Source organism: Corapipo altera, unplaced genomic scaffold (assembly GCF_003945725.1).
Source record: "Corapipo altera isolate COAL_440 unplaced genomic scaffold, ASM394572v1 0, whole genome shotgun sequence".
In the NCBI taxonomy this organism is placed as follows: domain Eukaryota; kingdom Metazoa; phylum Chordata; class Aves; order Passeriformes; family Pipridae; genus Corapipo; species Corapipo altera.
The window spans coordinates 74,132,509-74,154,289 of NW_020884872.1; the positions used below are offsets into that span (position 1 = coordinate 74,132,509).

At 34.8% G+C, this 21,781-nt stretch overlaps 1 protein-coding gene across 9 annotated transcripts in view; it reads left to right on the top strand.

Moving 5' to 3' along the window:
• PSPC1 (paraspeckle component 1) overlaps positions 1–21,781 on the top strand; it is a 61,391-nt gene that overhangs the window by 21,781 nt on the left and 17,829 nt on the right. For 4 of the 9 annotated variants that reach the window (XR_003529247.1, XR_003529243.1, XR_003529244.1 and 1 more), the window contains exons 7-8: positions 7,770–7,827; positions 11,850–12,019. The exons of 2 other annotated variants lie outside the window; for them this stretch is intronic. Coding sequence is in view for 4 of the 7 variants with exons in the window: in XM_027652950.1 (XP_027508751.1) it covers positions 7,770–7,827; positions 11,850–12,019 (228 nt within the window). In the remaining 3 variants the exon portion in view is untranslated. 3 more of the 9 variants (XM_027652942.1, XM_027652970.1, XM_027652980.1) reach the window with 3 other exon arrangements.

The window sequence follows — 21,781 nt, forward strand, 5'->3', positions numbered from 1 at the left end:
ATTATTTCTGAATTTTGCCTTAAAATATTTGACAAGAAGATTTTGACCTTTCTTGTGAGTGTTAGCTGTTATATCAAGCAGAAAATTTGACAGAATATCTGTTTCTGTTTTTCTCTCAAATAATCAACAGCAAAGGTATTTGGAAAAAGCATCTTCCTTCGCAGTTACATCCTCTGAGAGTGCTTCATAAGCAGTGAGGGGACATGGTAGGATTTTCCTTTACCTGGATGTAAATGATGTAAAGGTGATTAAATAGAGGCATGGAATTAAAATACTTGGATTTTTTTCCTAGTTTCTGAATATATGCAGTTTGTTTGGGGCCTGATTCTGCCTTCTGTATACAGTTAATCTTTTCGTGTGGTGGATAACATTTTCCACAGGTTATGAGAAAGTGAGATACTTTTTTAGTCAGTTTTATTTTGTAGACACTGTATATACAATATTTTACTGTATTACAACAAATGGAAATGGGAGAGGTAGGAGAAAAGCTCAGAAATAATGATATATTAATGCAGTGGTTTAAATGCGGTATTAAAGTTCAGAGATGGAGCAAGGAACTGCAAGACAAAATAATGAAGCAGGAAAGACACAAATTTCAATATGGGACCAAGTTCTATAATCAACAAACTAGGTTCTGTGGTAAATCTTGACTTATTTTAGACTATTTTCTTTTTTGTTAACAAGTTAGATTGTAATTTGAATTTTTGACCTGTAATACAGCATTCTGAAAGTATGAGTTCTGTAAAAACAAAGCTGCTGCAGCTTATGTTATAAAAAGTCTTTAAAAGGCACATAAGCTTTTGAATGAAAATAGTTATTTGTACTTTATTCTAGTTAATGGCTTTTGTCTATTTACTGTACAAGATTGCAGTTCTCAAGTTTAACAGTTTGAGAATTGCAGGTATTTTGGACTGTTTTCCTAATCTGGTTTACTTTCTACCCTAAAACTTAGAAAAAAAACCCCAAACAAACCTCACAGTTTTTGAACAATTTAATGGAAGTGGCTTTTTACTGCAGATGGATTTCACTCTAAGGTATTAGCCACTTGCAGTTGACTGAAACTTTTGAGTTGTACTTGGCCCTAGTGAGGCCACATCTGGAGTGTTGTGCTCAATTCTGGTCTCCACAGTTCAAGAAAGACAAGTTGCTACTGGAAAGGGTCCACGAGGATGATTAGGGGTCTGGAGCATCTCTTACAAAGAGAGGCTTGGCTGCCCTTCAGTTTAGATTTTGAGGAAAACTTAAGAATTTTACAAATCACATTGAAACTAATCTTAAGAAAAAATATTTCTTGCAGTAACATATTTTGAGAGTAATAGTAATGTAATGATTGTTCATTCTTTAACTTTTTCAACACTTATAATCAGATTGTGTTAATAGGACTTGGCAACTGCTACAGATGAGTGCCAGCTTGTACAATGAGATTTACATTGTACTGTTCAGTAAAAATGTGTTTCAGTTTCTGGAATCCTTCAGTCACCTTGATGCTTACAAATTTGAGGGGCCTCTAGGTGGGCTTACTGCTTTAAAATATTAGCCTAGTGGCTGGGTGTTTTGTATTAAATAGTATTTTCTTTCAGGAGATTGTTAAATGTTGCTGATTAGTGAGGTATCCCCTAAAAGTCTTTGTAATGTGAGTAGTATTAGTGCAGTTAAACTGCTTCCTTTTCCAAAACTGTCAGTGTAGACCTGACTGAAACATCACGTGAGGATTAATGTACTGAAAGGAAGTCAGCTTTACTTCAGATTGCATTTTACATCCAACTGTAGGAGAATGGCAAAACCAAAGCTTACTGGGAGGTTCACAGTTGTTCAGCACCATACTGTCAAAAAAAAACACCCAGCAAGTTGTGTGTTTTGGCAAGTAGAAGCTAGCTTTGCCTAAATAAAGATCCTGAACCGTCTTCCATTTTCTAAAGATCAGAATTGGCTGGTCTTAAGGTGAATGTGAGAGAAAACGTAACTCTTTGAAAACGATTTCTTCTAAATCTGTAAAATAGGAGTGTTGAGTGTGTGTGTGCTCTCTGTCACACACAAAACTGCAATTCATTTCTGTCTTTTACAGTGTTAGTGTCAGGTGATATGCTGAGAGGCTTTTCAGTAGTTAATGGAGTACTCTCCTACCCAATTCTTTATTAATCTGTGTAAAATACACTAATTTCCCTGTCTTAATAAAATTGATGCTTCCTTTGCAATCCTATTGAAATAATGGAAATAATTAATGCACTGGACTAATAATTTTTTTTTTTCTGTAAGGGAAAATCAGATTTTTTTTTTCTTATTGTCAACAACTCTAATTATAATTGTTACTACCGTTAGGAATCTCTTTCCAATTTGTAGCATTTACTGGAATATATATATCTGTGTGTATGTCATGCAGTGTGTATTCGTGGTTTTATCAATGTGATAGATTTTTTTTTATGCTTATGTTGTAACTTAGTGAGTCATGTCCATCAGTTCTTTTGATGACTTGAGTCACTAAGGAGTAAATTTCCCTTATCTCCTTTAGCCCTCTTAGGATGTTTTTCTTGGAGATTGAGTCCTGATTGAATAGTTGACAGCTATTAAACCTAGTGAAGATTCTTTTCATTAGGCTTCCTATTTAAAAATAGTTTACTGTATGCTATATGTTTTACAGCTACATTTACTTTAGTTATCTAGTTTAATATATTTGTGCTGTTTTCTGCAAGGTAAGAGAGCTTATGTTTTTCCAAACTCCTGGGTAGGAGCTATCATTCAGTTCATAGAGTTTTTGAGTACTTAAGGCTGGAAGACATCTCTGGAATCATCTAGTATGATGCCCAGCTCAGAGGAGGGATCAGCTCTGCATGTAGACTGCAGCGCTCAGGATTACACAGAAATCTTGGATTTTGAAAGATCAATGTTTTTAATTTAAAATTACTGTTACTGTATGTGATGGAATAAACTGAACTGTTTGGGGATATTGTACCTTTTGGATCTTACATATGAATCTTAATTGAAGGACAAGTTAAAGAGGGAAAGGTGACAAGAAGGGTGGATGGAAGAGGAGAAGGTTTTTATTGCTTTAACTTCTTGCTGGCAGCTTAGCTTCCAGTGAAGTAGTCATTGGAGTGAAATAGGCATTCTGAGGAAAAGACAAATAATGCACAATCAAAACTTTCTCCCAAATTCTGGTTTTGATTGCCAACTAGCAATTTTAATAACTTTTATGATTTATGTCATTAAAATATAGGTATCTTTCAGTAAATTACAATTTGTGTAAGGTTTATGGGCATTATGCCTCCCGAAGAGGTCTTTAGAAATAATTTTTCTTTTCTAGAAAAAACTTAATAAAATGAACCACACTAGAAGGGAGTAAGGAATTCTAGTAAGAGGTACAGAAATGTCATACTTGTTTTGACAGATATACAGTCTGATAGAGACTCAAATTTGGTTTCCATGTTAATGAAAACAAGTGAGAATCAACAGCACTGTGAATTACATTTTGCTCTAAATACTCAACCTAGATGAAGTGCTAATTAAACTACTGTGTGCAAGTTTATAGGGTAAGTGTTCTTTTTTTTGCTAAGGCATTTTTTGGATGCCATGTCTTGGCAGTACTGTGGTCACCATTCCTTAGCTGACAGGTGAGTAAATATTAAGTATTAATTGAGAAGTGTATCTTGTGGCCCCAAACACTTGTAAACTGTGTGAACTGTTATCTTAATATTTCATTGGTGTCTTGCTCTTTGCTGTTCTAAAATATTCCATACTATATTTATTTCATACCATAATTTTTGGATAGCTTTGTTACCATGACTGTTGCATCATTTGGAGACAAGATTTTTAATTTTCTCTGGGGTGCTGCAATTGCAAAGCCTGTTTCTCAGGAAAAAAAGTAGTATTGCTTTGTCTATTAAAAAAGGTCAGTTTTATGACTGTTTGTATTTTTACTTTTGGTGTGAGAAGGGATTTGCATCTGATACATTCTCTTGTATCAATTCTTAGGTTTCTTTTCAAAACATTTGGTTTCATGGTTTTGTAGAATGAATTTAGCAAAAAACTAATACATATAAAAAACCTGAGAAGAATCATCTTGGCAGTTCTCTGTGTACTTGCACTGCTGTATCAGTGGTGTTTAAGGTATAAGAACACTGTGCATGATACACCTCAAATACTAGAGAGACCTGGTTTCTAATACTTGTAAAAGGGGAGAATCCATACCATATGAAATGTAAAATGTATACTTTGAAAACCGAATTCAGTATTTTTGTGTAGATCTGCTTTTTACAATTGACATTAAAATGAGTTGGAATTGTGAGGAAATAAAATTTTTCATGCTTGTATCTAAAGCAATTAGCAAGTATAATTCTGTATTTGCCATCATAGCAATTTTTCTAAAAGCAAATTACTCAGATAAATCGGAGGATTGTTTGCATTAATGAATTCTGAAGTATTATATAAGAATCCTGCAACAGAAGTAATTTGGAAAGCTTTCTTCTGAGTTGTGTAAACAGTGCTTTGACAGTAGGACATTTTTTGGTGTTTTTTTGTTTGGGGTTGTTTGTTTGTTTGTTTGGGTTTTTTTTTTCCTGACCTTCTCAAAGATTACCGTACACTTTCCTACATATTCTTTGTCTTATCGCTTTCTTTTCCCCCTATATTGCGTATCATCCATTTTTCTTGTTCTCTTCCAATTTAAGTTGTTTTCCCAGGTACCAGGTGACTTCAGAGGTTCTTAATCACCACATATTTCTCTATTAAGAGTTTAAGCCCTGCTCTCTTGCTGCTCAGTTTTAACTCCCTCTTATGGGTAGTTATGGGTGGCTTTTGGGAAGGGACTGAAGCAGCTACTACTCAGCTGAAGAAAGGGCAGTCATATAGTGAGGAAAAGAAGCTCTGAGAAGGTAACACTCTCATTTGTTGAGTTCTGCAAAGGGCTTGATTATCCAAAAGTGAAGCTCTCAGGTGGGCTGTAATTACCAGCCAGTACTGGTTCAGCTACTCTATCAAACTGCCTGTTGGTACTCCTTTCTCTGTCATCTTTTGGGCAAAACCCATGGACTAGTTGACCTAACTTACTTGCAATAACATGTTTATGCTCACATAGTAAAGGGTTGTCTAGGACATGATTTGTGTGTGATTGGACTAAATTTTTGTTATCATCTGGACTCCTGCAAATACAAGTTGCTGGTATGTGGAGCATTTAATGACATTAATGATACATACTATCAGTTAACATTTGAAATTGGGTATTTTCTCTGACAGAAAATTTGTGAATTCTGTGTTTAACAGTACAGAAGAGTTTTCCTGTGCTGAAAATTCAAGGAACCATGATAAGTTATGAACATGCAACAGTAGGAATAATAATAATAATTCTTGCAGGCACATTGATAAACTAATGGGCAGCAGAGATCATAAGGCACATTTATGGATCTTGATTCTGTTGCTGAAATACTTTTTATACTGTACTAATTCAACACCAAAGTTAAAGCTACAAAAATGACAAATAATTAATTCATGGGTTTTGTTACAAATGTTAGACTAGACTAAAAAAAAAATAAAAATTGCAAGTTCTACCTGTCTTGCTGTACTTGTGGTTAACTGAAGACTGGTAACATTTCAGGCTGAGACAAAAACTGGTTTATTGCTGGAAGGTAATGTGCTTTTTAAGGAAAGTGTACATTAAAGCTTTACAGAGCAAGCTAGTGCAGCTTTATAGCTCGGTACTTAACATCCTTAGCTAGCCAGTGTTGAGCTTGGCCCTGCCTTATATGGCACTTGTCATATTAAAAAAAGACCAAACACTAAGCAACTTGCAGTTGAACCTGACATGAATCAAGTAAGTTATGTGCACTAATGCAAAATCTGGTACTTTGCCTTGTAGCTAAAGAGTATCTCACAACTGTTTGTGGCGTGTCCTGTCGCACGTGCACATATGCCTGTATGTGTGCACACAATCTAACGAATGTAAATTGATAGCCATGGTGGTTTTCTGTCAGTTTGGGCTAGGGATTGACATTAGGGATGATACACCACTTTCCTTTTTGCTTCCTTATGTCAGGGCTGAGGTGTACAAGCAGACTAATATCAACAAAGTTGTATCTGATTTCGTGACATTGCTAGGATTTTATGGTTTGATTGATCCTAGTGGGGGTGCTGATTTTACTTAAAATGCCAATGGATGTTACTGTGAAAGGTCTGTCAAAGTAGCTGCATGCTCTGTTACAAATTTTTAACATGGGTTCTAGGGTCAAAAGAAGAGATCCTCCTTAGTGTTCCATCAATGGCCTTTCGTAGCTGGACCTTAATATCTACATCTCTCTCTTAGTTACCAGGCCTTATTTTTCCTCTCCACACTAAGTCACATTCTTTTGAAAACAGTGTGCAATCTTCTTATGTTAAGTACGTTTTCTAAGTTAATATGAGTTACTAGAAACAAAATTGTTGACTTGAGAACTTTTTGTCGTGTATCTTATGGCAATTTCCCATAACAGGATATTTTTGCAAAATTATTGATTCTGTTCTGTCAAACAATGATGTCTGCCACTTGAAGGGTGTGGAGATAGAAGACTCACGTTTGGCATCCCAGATATGATTGACCAAAGCGGAGTTTTGTGAACCTGTAAAAATCCTGTGAATGTATTTTGGTTTTATTAATATTTCCATGTAAAAGTTGATTATAAACTGATTAGTTGCCTAGTATATGGATTTGTTTTCAAAGTGCATCTGTACTTATGCTCTTAAATCGTAAGTGGAATGATGTTCAAAATGAGGTAAATTGTTTTGCATATGCTTATTCTTAGCACACGTGTGTTCGCTCAAGCAGAATATGTTATCATTCTTGTAAAAAATTAAGGAGAAAATTTTCAATTAAGGAGAAAATTTTTAATTAAGGAGGAGAGTTTCTTTAGCTTTTGTTTTGCTCTGTGAATTTGTTTCTATTTAATCCTTTTGATGTAATGAGTAATACTGCAATCCATGAAATTATCTCTGATAGTGTAATTTGTTTTCCTTTAAGTGATCATTTTTTACCACTCTGGGTACTGTCCTTTGAGTACAGTTTCACAGCAGGCCGTGGTTCATGGTTAGCAGTGTCAGAACTCTTTTGCTGTTGGGTGACTGAGCATCAATTGAATCTGGATCACTTTGACTTACTTGTCTGTTTAGTATAAATGCATGTTATAGTTTCTGCTAATATACTACAGTTTTGTGCTGGTTTCAAAAGCACGGTCAGTATCTGAACTAGCATATCAATAGCATAAAATCATTTATCAGAACACGTTCTGCCACCAGGTTAAGTCAAAACTTTTGGAAAAAAGATGATCTGGCAGATGGAGTTTATATACCATAATATAACACATCCGAGCTTGGTTTCCAGTCAACACAAGCATTTTTGAATCATGAAGCCAGATTGACTATTATTGAACCACGGCCTTTAGGCAGTACTGTAATAAGAGTTCTTTATTTACAGTTAAAATGTAAATATACTTCTTATTAGTGAAAAACACTGGATTATTTAAAGTTGATTGCATAATTATTTGGGAGCTTTAGACTGCTGCAGATGATAAATTAAACTTGTGATATTTAATCTTTAACACACAAAAATGTACAGCATTGCTATATTGAACTTCTTAATCCATTTGATATTATAAAAACAAGAGAGTATAGTTAACTTCGTTCCTTGTACTATTTTTAATCAATGGAAACTTTTGAAAATTTTAACGTTTTTATTTTTATGGCGTAAATGGGAATGTTTTAAATTCTAAGAATGATAGGTTGATCATGAAAACTATGTTTACTTTCAGAGAGAACAGGAAATGAGAATGGGTGATATGGGTCCTCGTGGAGCAATTAACATGGGAGGTAGGGATCTGAAGGAAAAAGGCTTCTGTAATGTAATTTTTTTTCTTTGGGACTGTACATGTTACTCAAGCACTATTAATCAGTGACAACTACTGGTAAAAAGGAGTAAGCAATATTAGGAAGTAAAAAATCCCACATATTTTACTTCCAAAGAGCTTTCCCTGCCCCCCCCCAAGGTGTATCTTTACTTTATTGCTTTCTCCATACATGGGAAAAAAATAAGATGTGCAAGTTAAGAGAAACAAAATTCAGGGAAAGATGATGCTTTGGAAATTATCTGATACAAAAGAGGAATTTTATGTTCAAAAAATATTTGGCATTCTTTTGGAGGGACTGTGTATTCAGAGAAGTTTATACTGTGATTGCATGCAGTGAAATGATGGAGCGGTCAAAATTGGCAAGTTCTTGATGAGATTAATGAATAATGTGGTTGGAGTTCTACTAATTTACTGCAGATTTGTATTTGCAAATATTCTCTGTTTGCTCTTGTGACTTTAAATGTTGTCACTGCTAAGAACTGTTCTTGTGAAATCTAGAAAAGTATGATAATTAGTGCTTGCTCCATATATGCAGACTGAAACAGTTTGAAATCTTACTTATCCAGTATATCTGCTTTTAAACAAGACTGAAACTTAGAGTATTTCTTCAAGAACACCAAATCTTTCTGAACTGTATTAACCGTCAATATATATCTATCAGAAACTTCCTAGTGTTAATTTAAAATAAATTAAGATGGTAATTTAAGGAAAAGTAATGGAACTATTTTTCTGTATTTTAAACTTGAAATTACATATAAAACTTAGTAAACATTGTTGCTTGACCTTTTTGAGTAATGAGAGTTTATAGACTAATGAATAGACTAACATCTGCTTGGTTCAGCTTTTAAAATACATTATTCACCATTTCCTTGCATTTATTAATTGAGACACATTTATAGCTGCAATATAAAAATAGGCTTTTTCTTTTGGGGATGATGAAAAGCTTTAAAAATAATTCTAAAGGAAGACGTCAAGTTATCTATAAGTAATGAAATGAAGCATAAATTGTGACTAAATTTTTTATTTTATAGTTGTACTTTTGCGTATCGTTGCAGCATACTCGAAAACTTCATTTAACTAAGAGACTTCGTTGTGCAGATCCACAAGATACACTTTTTACATCCAGATTTTAAGTGTATATTTACTGCAATTCTTGCCAGGTTTTAATGCTTAACAGTGATGTTCATGGTATTGTTTTCTAACTTTTAAACCTAATACTTTTAGAAATAAATTGTGTAGTTCCAAAAGAAGTTATAGTAACACTGAACAGCTATTTTAAAATAGCCATAACAAGTAGTCTAGATTTTAGGTTAGCAGACTATAGAGATTTTGGTTTTTCTCCAGTATTTTAGCAACTCCACGAGTACAACCAAAATAATTTGACCCCGAAACCTTACAGTAGACCTTTAAATAGTAGATCTTTAGTTACTGACCTTTGCATCCATTTTCAACATTGCTGTCAGAATTGTAACTTTATTTTTAACTGACCTTTGCCTGTGCCATTTGCAACATTTCATCATGTGGGACAGTAGAGAGCTGGAGTATCTTCACTAATGGAAACATCTGCACTATATTAATAGGAGGCAGAGTACCTCTGGGACAGATTTAATAAGTGTTGGACTGACTTGTGCGGAACTGCTCCTTTTTGTAGTTTTCGGTGAGAAGTTCTGGGAGAGTCTGTATGCCTCATCATAGCACTTAGCTGGATCTGTGATGCTAACTGCAGCTTATAAACTTCAATATGGAAAAAAGGAACTTTTTTTGGGAACTGTCTCTGCATTGATGAGGATTATTGACTGGCGTGTTGCCAACTGTGGCAGACTTTGGTATGTGCAGTTCAGACTTATAGTGTACTTTTTCAGCCCTCCAGTTTGCAGAAAAAGACTTTTTTTTTTAGTGTCTGTGCATTGTTGCATGAACACTGGTGATGGCTTTCCATCTGTTACTAAACCTGGTCCTGTAAGTTAACTGCTAACATCAGTCTCCCACCAAAAAGAATGGGCAATCAAGTTGTTAGGTTTTAGCGTCTTTTGGGTGACCTCTGAGTTAAAGCTAAAATACTGTAGTGGCCTCTTGCTGAAAGTGTGCAGGGCCCCACTCTCTCCTTGTATTGCACTGTGTAATTTTCCTCCTGTTAGAGCTGACTCTGCCTGAAACAGGATTAATATTACAGGTATCATAGTATAGGTTGCTATATGTCACCCTGGAAGCACTGTGGGTGCATTTGTATGATACCGAGCATGAGAACTTTGTTGCTATTGACAGCGAAGTAACGCTGCCTGTGTGTGGCCAGCTGGCTCAGTTTAATTAGCCTGAAAAACCAATTACAAGTAATTTAGCATTTAGGCAATGGCACTACTGCCCGCACTGATTGCTGCCAACGTGATAGTCCTGTAGAGTAGGAAGAGCGTCTGAAAAAAAAAGGGTTCCTTCTTATATTGGCAGTTTAGACATCCCTTTTTCCTCCTCTTCTTAACCACAGAATAGATGATACTAAAAGACAATTTAGGGGTAATTCTGTTGAATTGTAGCATGATCTTCTACCCACTTCCTGAACTAATCATGTGTGGGTAGGTAAGAAACATCCAGCTTGAGCATATCTTTGTTCTGAGTTAGTGTCATAGGGAGAGGTGTGGGAATTTCTCATTACTATGTTCAAAAGAGTTCTGCTTTTCAAAATTACAGGATTTTTGTCTTTTCTGGTAAACTTGTTTAGCACTTTACAGGTGCTGCTGTGTTGCATGGATTGTTTTCGCTAAACAGTTTGCAGTTGACATAATGATCAAACCCAGCTCTTCAGTTTCAGCAGCAATATCTTGGATGCCATGGTTTCACTGACTGTTTTGATATGTGTAATCAAGGCAGGTAATACAGATGTAATTTTGCATACCTGCAGATAGTCATAGTACTCTGTACTGCATGGCCTGCTCACAGTGATGTACATTTATATATTCGTTACTGAAGAAGTACAGTTGTGATGAGAAGTGAGAGGGTTTATTTTTAAAATAACAAGCTTATTGGTCTAGTGACATATCCAACTTCTTTGTATTCTTATGGTGTATACTTTTAAGTGTAGGCTAGGTTCCAAAGGTATTTTCATTGAAAAGAATGGATTATTTGGGGGTGGGGGAGGAGAACGCATCACCACCAGTCTTGATGATATTTCATAATGGCAGATGTGAGCTATATAATCAGACTTTTTTCTTTCTTACAACAACAGGAGAAAATGTTATGAAGGCATTTTTACCTACATGTTGAGTATGTTAATGAGTATTGGCAGAGTGGTGTGTCCTAGTGCAATATTACAGATAAATGATCTCCTCAAAATATGTTTTCAAGCTTTTTTCTACCTCTTACTTTGAATCAGAATTTTGGAGGACATTGTTCTGTCACTTTCAGTTCTAGCAAAATTTCCCATAGTTTTCTGGTACTTTTCCCATAATAAATTACAGCTAAATGCAAGATTTTATTTATGCTGTATTACAAATAATTTATCGTGAAGCTGAGTACCATCTCTGGTATTGCTTTTACTGTGCACTATATACGATTAACATAATATTGATAGAAGAGTACTTGCGAATGTACATTTCGTGTGTTATGATCCCTAAAGAGCCAAGTTGCCTTATAGCTGGCAATATCTGTAAAATGACCTGAGATTTTTGCTAATTCATGGTGTGTATACTGCATATATATGCTGTATGAATGCTTCAGTTCCTGCACAGAAACTGTACACCTGTAAAGCTATAAAGGTTGGGATTTTCAAACACGTGAGGCAAATTATGTAATGCAAAATACTAGGGATTATTGAGAATCTGTTTAAAAGCAGATGATTGAGATAAATGTACAGTCTCAAAGAATATATATTTTTTTTTTATTTCGAGTATTTGAAGTCTTGTACATTTGGCTTTTTAAATATTGTAAATTGTTTGTTTGTTCTTGTAAAATTAAGATAGGACAGCTCTAAGTATAGATTGTTTTGCATAGATGCGTTTAGCCCAGCACCTGCTGGTAACCAAGGCCCTCCTCCAATGATGGGTATGAATATGAACAACAGAGGAACTTTACCTGGCCCTGCAATGGGTCCTGGTCCTTCCATGGGACCAGAAGGAGCTGCAAATATGGGAACACCAATGATGCCAGATAATGGAACAGTGGTAACGTATCACAAATTTAATTACTTTGAATAGCTGTCATGTCTCATGGCCCATTTTTGTTACCAAAGGTATTTTCACGCTGAATAAGTTATAGGTTTTGAATCTGTTAAAAGTAATTGATAAAACTTGTTCATACAAATAATGTACAGCACAGAAGGGCAATATTTTTTTGACGTTACTATGAAAATCCTACTTCCCTTAGGAATGGTAATCTGTAAATTTAGACTTTTGCTGTTCTTTTCTTTTGTAAAACTAAATTCTATGAATTAACTTGTCAGAGGTTTTGAACAGCTAAATGTTGGAAGCTATGTAGTGTGAAGATATCTTTGTGTAAACTATTTAATTTTTTTAAGCAACTTTAGCGTTCTATTTCTTTTCTAACACTGTAAAATGCATGAGAACTGTGACAGTAATTACACCACTTAGAAAATCAGTATACCAACAGCTGTTGGGCATAACTCTCATATCAATACAGGAAAACTAGTATTGCCGAATTGCCATGGGTGGTAGGGAATATCTTGTATACATCTGGAATTTTTATTCAGAAGCAATAGGCCATTGGGATGCAGTTAAAGCACTAGCCATTTTTGCTTTGTTCTCATAGCCAGATGGTTACTTTTCCTAACTGTAATGTCTTATGTAGAGAAACAACTGTATCATTTTAAAATCTGATTTTTACATATTTTTTCAATACTATTCTGTTAATAGATATTTGGGTTACTGGTGGTATGATATAAAGTGATTTTGTTATAGTTTTATTGGAACACGGAAGCATTTTGTAGCTGCATCTTTTTATATATACCTTCTCAACAGTATCTGTCTGTGACTGAGCAATCTGTATAATGAAGTTTGAACAAAAAATTTTGTTCCTTAGAGGAAAAATGAGATTTTGATTTTGCACTAAATATATGATGAGTCTGGTCTTTACAAATTAAAAAGGAGAGGATCTCACTTCATGTTGTAGGAGCCAGCTCATTTTATCAGTTGTATAATTTCTCATGAAGTAGGGAAGATGCTATTCACAAAATACTGGTTTGGGAGATGCTTTTGCTGTAGACCACTGTGTTATTGGTCACCTCTAGAACATTCTCTTGTGATTATACAGACATGGAAAAAGAGGTGCATGGAAAAGAACACGGTATCATAAATCATGGTATCTAACTTAAACTGTTGTTTTTCTACAAAAAGTCATTCCAGGTATGAAAATGTAGGGAATGTACTGACACTTCAAAATGCATGTTTTAAAAAATGTTTCTTTACTTCCATTTTCTTCTGCATGCTTCTGAAGGACAAATTAGGTTTTGTTTTTTGCTTCATTTTGGACTTTGAGGGTTTTTAATTTGGAGGGCAGGCCCCTACAGAAAGGCGTAGCCTTATTGTATTGTTGCTGTTGGAAAGACACTTTAAAGATCCTGTGAGAGGTCTCTACTAAAACACTGTAACAGTTAATTTCTAGTGAGAGATATGGAGACCATGCTTTATAGACCAGAAATAAAAATTTAATTTTTTAAATTGAATGTTTTTCTGAAGTCTTAAGAGGAAAGTTGTAGTAATCTTCTTTTTGTTCCACTGCAGTCTTTTGAACCACAGATTGTCTTTGAACAGAACATTTTCAAAGTAGCTTCCCCCATGTACTTTATTGGAGGTTGTTAATTACTGAAGTTTTCTCATTAGCTGGAGAGAGGTTTCCTTATTGGAAAGATGACTTAACTTTTTGGCCAAAAGTCAAATGGTAAAAATGATCAGGAGTACATGATAAGTTATTTGTTGAAATTCATATCCATTACTGACAAGCTGGCGTGAGTTAAAGGTAATTTTTTAACAGATTTATCCAGTGCTGCAGATTTAAAGGTTCTTTGGCTCAGTAGTGGTACTTTATGCAGCTCTTGAAGTAACATTTCTCTTATTCAATGTCAAACACATATATACAACCATGATCTAAGTTGCATATATTTTTATCTTTACAGATTTAATGCTGTTTTTTAGCAATATATATGTGAACTAGCAGACTTTAGAACTGCAGAGCTCTGCTGCTTTTTCTGGAGTTAGGCTTTCAGAAGAATTCTTTTCTGATTCAGGCATAAAAATAAAGTGCTGGTCTTGAATGTCCTTGTCGAACTCTGAATACCTGGGCAGTTAATGTAGATCTCTATGCAGAAGGAATTTCTTCTGAAAGCATAACTGTCCTCAACAGGTGAATGATGAGTTATTTCCAGATCTGATTGTACCATGTATCCATGCTTTTAATGGTTTATGTTATGTTGAGTTTAAATTTCACCATGTGGGGTTCTATTTTTAAACACTTACATAAATACTGAACTGTAAGTGCTCGGATGCACATTTTCTGTTTTAGCTCTTAACTGGTAAGCAAATAAATTTATGTAAGCATATATACCTTTATTAATATTAGGCACAGAGCTAAGGAAAATAAATGTGGAATATTAACTGGATTTTTATCCCAGATTGATATTTCAGAATAAGCTTTAGATACATATGAAGTTTTTTTAAACTAAGCATAGTCCAGTTATGCATTTTGTGACTAATGTAATTTTATTTGGATAGGGTTTTCAAAGTCTTAACTAAAGATTTCTAAAGTGCCGTGTTAAAAGACTGAGTCCAGGTAGCATGGACTTGAAGTATCCACAGATATATGGATATAGAAGTCTTCACGTTATATTGCTATTAAAAGAATAAATGTGCTCTGTCTGGAAATAAAAAAGCTGATCCTCCCCAGCCCCCAGTTTGCCAATGTTTCCGTGTCTAATTTTTTTAAGGGAGAAGCGTTGTAGTTGATATTTAAGGCAGAATAGTGCTCAGGTATAAAACTGTTTGCTGTCTCCTCTGTTACTTAGAGAATATATATTGCTATAGATGTGCTTGTAAAGATGAAGTTACTTTTAGCACCAGAGTTGATCTTAAGTATTGCTTTTAATTTTTAATTTACTTTACAAAGTTGGAGCGTAACATTAGCACTCTTTAATTTCCAGCTCTTTTCCCATAATAACTAATTGAATTGCTCCTTTCTTCCTTCTATGTGTGATCCTGATTCTGCTGGACTATCTGCTGAACTCCATGACAACATCACTTGTGGGTTTTGTTGTAACTCATATTTGGCATGTTCCAAATGGACTTGTATTAGCATAATGAGAGATTCCCTCAAGGAGGTCCATCACAGATGGGTTCACCTCTGGTTAGTAGGACGGGCTCTGAAACTCCTCAGCCGCCAATGAGTGGTGTAGGTGCCGTCAGTGGTGGACCTGGTGGCTTTGGTAGAGGAAACCCGGGGGGCAACTTTGAAGGACCTAACAAGCGTCGCAGATACTAAATCTGAATTCATTCCTTACTGTTTTAGAAATTCCAGTAAAACTATACAGTATATGCCTTTATAATTTTAGCTGTTATCTGGAAACGGTTCTATTGTTATTGTAGTCTTTAAAACAGTTTCTTTTGTAAAACCTTTTTTTGTATTCAGTCATAGGCTTTGTAGTATAGAGCAGAAATGATGCGGATCATTATGTAAGGCAATGTGTTTGTGACTAGCAAAATACAATGTGTGACTATGCTGTAAAACGTGCAGTTATCTGATAACAATAAAAAAATCACTGGAAAGTATTTTGAGAATGTTATTACTAATACTGAGTGAGAATAATTTTATGCTTAATTATAAGTGGCATCATTTTCATTCTTACGTAGTTCCTACTGTGTGTCAAAAAAGTTCCATTCTTAATAGTGAATCTGTTTAGCTAAACTGCGTGGTGCAGTACGTACTATGAAAAACTTATAACACAGCTGCTTTTGTTTTGACTTTGGAAGAGCATAAAATTTTATACAAAGTGTTCTCAAGGCTACTGTGTCCTTGCATCTCAGTGCACCATTGCAAACTTAGTCACAATAGGCTTATCAGCAGAGTATATCTGTTAAACAAGTTTTTAGAAAATTTAACCTGGGAAAGAAAAAACTTTGGAAGGGAATCTGTATGTATGCTTCACTTATAACAAATGAATGAATTTGCCTAAACCATACTTATGCAGAAGAAAATTTGTTGTGACATCTGTGTTCTGGTGATGGTTAAAGTATCTTGCCATTGTGAGGAAGGAGACATTTCTGCAAGCTGGTTTAAAGCCTTGCACTGTGTAGTGCATCATTATTAAAAAGTATACATTTTCCCCAGAAGTTGTTTTGAATAGAAGCACATCTGTTATCAATGTGTAACAATTTAATAAGGAAGCAAATATATGTTTTCTAGCGAAAATAAGTGTTTGTTTATAGTTGAGTAATATGCATTTAGAAGGATTGCACTAGTGTTCTTCATAAAGGTTTTACAGAATGACGAATTTGAAAAATACCCAACTCGGGATAGACTTGCTGATTGAGTTGTAAGATAAAACTGATGGTAAAGCTATTAGGAAGCTTGTTGTGATTCTGATTTTGTCAGTCATGGAAGATGATGGAAAAGACCTATTGGTTCTATTCCTGTAATGGCAAATAAGTAGGGATGCAAGAACTGTTTTTATCAGTTCGCTCACATTTTCAGAGATAGAAATGACTTAATTTTATCTGCATGAATACTGTTACTAAATTGATTAAAAACTGATTTGAGATAACCTGGTGCCCTTATTATATCAAAACGTTATATACATAGCTGAACATGGAATGCACATAGCAGAGAGGGCATGTACGTGTTATTTGTTAATGTAGCAGTGATAGTCTTGGTGGCTTTAATATTGAGCAAATGGGTAACAAGAAAATTGCAGCATTGCTGGAATTTTGGAAGTACCCTGTTACTTAATTGCCAGTGCAATCGGACTTAAGATAGCTATCGTTTTCATAGAATGCAGGAGCTATGTGTAGGTCCTCACTTGTGATATCTATAACTGATAAGTGTTTTGTTCTAGACTGTCTTTAGTGTTACCATTTTTTGCTTGATTTGAGATATATGCTACACTTCATAGTTTGTAATACAACAGCAAATTATGCTCAGTGTGAAATACTTTTCCCTTACTTGATCTATGTATCACATTATGGCAGTCATTCTTAAACCACAACCAAAACTGCAACTGGTTTTGCTTAGCAAGCTAGTCCGAAAACTCAACTTCTGGAAAATTTCTGGTTTTTCACTAGTGTAAACCAGTGTTTGCATGTAGCAACTACTTAAGCTCTCTGCTTTGGTATCCTGCATTCAGTTGAAAATGCAGTTTGCATTGATGTCAAGTAAGGTTTCTAAATATGAGATTACTTTTTTCTCATCTTTCTGGCCATGTCCATGACATTTTTTAGGGGATTGAGAAAGCATTGGTGTGAATTGGTAGTTCTAAACTGTAAAGCTGTACCAGGAACATGTTTTAAATATAACTTGACTAGATTCAAGAGATTTGTTCTTTTTTTTTTTTTTTTAATGCAGAAGACTGTGTCATTCAGGCCTTTTAGCTAACTTCTGTGTATTTGTTTATGAGATATAACTTCCTCCTTGTAGTGTCTTGAGTATGTTTCAGAAATACATTAAACATACCAAATCTGCAAAAGTGGTTCATTCTTTCCTTGCAGCTTCATGCTATTTTAAATGCATGTTTATTGCACTGCATTTTTGCTAGCAAGTGGAGGTATCTATGTGTTTGAAAGTTACTGTACCTTTTAATTAATATTAGCGATTCCACAGTTGTGAGCTACCCTTCCTGTAAACCTCTGCATGGTAGCAGTGGATTTGTCATCTGTCCTTACTGCATGAAATCATCTAATCTCTTACGTATCCTTGAACCAAGTGCTAACAAATAAATACTGAAGTGTTGACTTTGGGCACACTAAAGATTTCATGAAGAATGCCTTTTGTAGCTGATGACACACTGCCAATATCAGCTCTTAATAAAAGCTTTCTTAGGACTACCTGGCTGTGTTGGTTGCACACAGCTCAACTCTAAAGGGAGGGCTTCTTGTTTTGCCGAATGTGCTAGTAACTGATTCTAGCTATACAATAAACACCTAATTTCCTTAAAAAAGGAATGGTCTCAGTTTGTTTCCTAAGCGGTGTTGTTTCTTGAAGGTTCTGCCTTGGCACTGAAGTGATTGATTTTTCTTGCTCCTCGTCTGGCTGATGGGTTTATAATTTTTTCTGTGTACACATGTACTTAAGTTTTTGAGTACCTTTGCTCTGTTTGAGCAGAAAGCACAGTGGAGTCCTGACTCTCTTTGCTGTATGCTGTGCTAAAACAAATAGGTTTGGAATGTATATGACATTGACAACTACAACACACTTGCTTTTGTGACCTACTTACTGAACTTTTACGTTATTCCTGAAATTTCCGTCTAAACTGATTAATTTTCATGTGAGATACAATTTTAATACTGAAAAATAACAAAGCTTTATGATTCCATTTAAGTAAAGAAAACATGCCGCTACCAGACTCTGGCTTGTCTAACTGCATTTGCATTTGTCACTTCAGTGATTTGAAAGGGAGCTACTGGGCACTTAAGAAATAAAAAATTCATTTTGGTTTTGAGTTACTATCTTTGTAGTTCTGTCCAGTGTGCTCGTTAGATAGAGCATGTTGATATCTTAGGAAACTTTGTGGTGATTCAAATATACTTTACTGTATTTATTTCCTAAGAAAAATACAAATTACTATGGATTACCTAGAAAGAAAATTCCTGTCCTTAAGTTGTTTCTTTTATGTCCATTTATATTTTACCCAGTTGTACATAAAGACACTATAAACTGGAGATTCTTACTGGAAAAGAAGGCAAGAAAACTATGAACTAAATATTGCATTAATTTAATTCTCACCATAATCCATTAGGATTTTATAGCATGCCACCTTTGAGGAGCATTCTGATCTAAAATATCTTGTCATATTTTAAAATGTTATACCAAAATAATTTTTTCCCTTTTCCACTTTTGATGTCTGGTGTAGAATAATCTTTAATTGCAAATTCTTTGAAAACGCAGTGACATTGATGAACTACACTCTGCTAAACGGTCACGATCTGCCTTGAGATAACTTGGCTCAAAAATGCTGAAATAACCCAGCTAAAGGCAGATTCTCAAGTGAAAACTAAAACCCATTAGGCCTTTTAAAGAGAAAAAAATGCGCTTGGAGGTGAGATGTTCAGCAGATGAGTGGTGTGCTCTGATGGCTTGAAGTTCATTTTACTTAAGCATGTTGCAGAAACTAATTTTTTTCATACTTTATATCTATTTATAACAAGTTGGATCATAATTTTTCCCTTCGCAAGTCAAAATAAACTGTAATTGAACTATTTAAACGGCAAGGAAAGCTGGGTAGTGACTGGAGTCAGTTTACATTGAACAACAAATGTGAAGGGATTATTCTAAATCCCATCCCCAAGACTTGAAGTGGTGCATATCCGTAGGTGGTTTTAAAGTCTGCATCCAGCATCTTTTGTTAGCTTGTGCTTGTGCCCAAGGCTGGGGGACTTTAGAGAGCACATACTTCAAATGAAATTTGTCTTCTCAGGAGCCCTGAAATTATTAATATTGGCACTGTGCTATCATTCAGATGCAAAATTATCTTGGGATTTGGTGCTTTCTTTGGACTGTTAGCTCGCTTCTGTAGCACGAGGGAGTATCCGTCCAAACTTCCCTGATTCACGAACAGTAAGGAAGGAGTGAGTGTGGTCTGTGGGAAATGGAGAGGTTGGACATTACTACTCCAGATGATTCCATTCAGTGCTAATTTAGTGGAAAATGTTGGACTGTAGTAACCCAAAAGCATTTGCTTTCTTAAAAATTCACGTATTGAACTGTGAGGACTTAGTGACAACAGGGTCGACTAAAAAGTAGAAGTACCCAATGTCAGGTATAATTTTCCCCATTGAATTGGGGTTTTATTGCCTTTTGGGATATACTGCAAAATAGTCTTAGTAAGTAGTCTCACTAGTTTGGTGTTTTGTTAATAGTTTTGTGGGTTTCCCCATAAAGTATTTTTAAAAAATCATAGTTGTAGCCATTTCAGGTGTGTCTTCACAGTACTCCATGGAATACTGAAGTTTATAAAAATTAAGTTATCTATGTCTAAAATGTTACTTGTAGAATAGATAAAACAGAACATTTTCATGAAAACAGTACTTTTGATGATTTTAAATGCATGGAAACAAACCCTTAATTGTTCATTTTTAGTGGGATAGATTTAATAGGTCTTTTCCATCTTTAACTTCCTTAAAATACTATGGAAATTTATATAAGATTGTAATTTGGAAGTATTCTTATTAATGACCTCAGCCTGACTCTTAAAAGCAATGAGAGATGGGTTTCTTCAGAAAAGAGTTTGGAAGAGCAACCATTTTTCCCTAATTAAAGGAACTACTCAAAAAAGTTTAAATTCAGAGATGAGTGTAGCATACTTGCAGGTAAAACCATTAGAAGAACCCCTGCTTTCATATAATGATTATTATATACCCAAATCACATTAAAAGAAAAAACCTGATTTTGTGAATGCAAGTAAAAACTTAACTGATTTTTATGTGGTCCCTCGAGTAGAGAACAAAATGCTCATAATGAGAGATATGGGATTCAAAAGGAACTTGACTGTGTTACTACATACATGTGTTGATAAGGTTTTTCCATTTGTTTTGGTAAATGGTTTGTCTAGCGTTTCCATTGTTCCTAGTTTTACTAGTGTGCTTTTTTATCTCAATTTCTGTAGAGTAAAGCATAGCTGTATAATTTGATTGAATTTACATGCTAATTGTATGTGGGACATTAAGTGCTTGACTTGAAAGAATTGCAGTGAGAATAAAGATACTGTTCTTGCCTTTAAGTGAAAAAAACCTGTGTAGATCCTGGAACAGGAATAAGTGTGAAGGGTCCTGTATGTAAATTGAAAAAAAAAAAAATGGGAGAGAGGGAATAAAGTAATGTAATAAAATGGGAGAAGTGTGGTTCAATTTTATATCTACAGCAGATTCACAAAAGTAACTTGAAATCTTGTTCTACGTGAATACCACAAACCAACTAATTTTTAATGTAAAAGATGGAAATACCAGGTACATTCATGCTTGGATTTTTTAAACTGAGTTTAGTGTTGTGGAGATGGCCAAGGACTAGCAGAAAAACTGAAATTAATTATTGTTCTAAAAATACTTAATATTTTTTGGGCGTACAGTGGGGTCCCTGCAGTTGGCTGTGTTTCTTCTATGTTGTTATGAAGTTGTTCTGTAGGGCTTGGTTTTGCGGCTGAATACAGCAACTGTGTACAGCACACACACATGATGTTGTCGTAAGTATGAAACAGCTGATTTTAAGATTGGTAGCCTCTCATCAAACCAGTGAAACTCCAGTCTTACATCTGTGTCAGACAGAGAAGCACCAAACAGAAGACCGTGGTAAAGAAAAATAAAACAGTACATATTCATTAGTAATGGTGGGATGGGATTAAGGTATTTTCATTAATTTTTTGCCTTGCAATCAATTTTTTATTTGTGCGACAGGGAATGTAATTTTATTATCAGTGAATATTTGAAAGAAAAAAATCCTTTCCTAAACAAAACACCTCTCCCAAAAAAAAAAACCCAACCCCAAAAAATCTCGGTGCAAAACCCACCCCCGAGCAAAACAGGTCTTCCCTATTAAATGCTTAAGCAGGGTGGAAGAGGAAATGTAATAAATGTAAAAATATGTAAAAACCACAAGGATTTGTTGTAATTCTTTTTGCATCTGTTTGCTCTTGACGTTCTGGGCATTTTAATGTGCTTCTTTTTTTAAAAAACGTTCTATTACTGTTCATTCTTAGCTCTAAAAGGATTTATTTT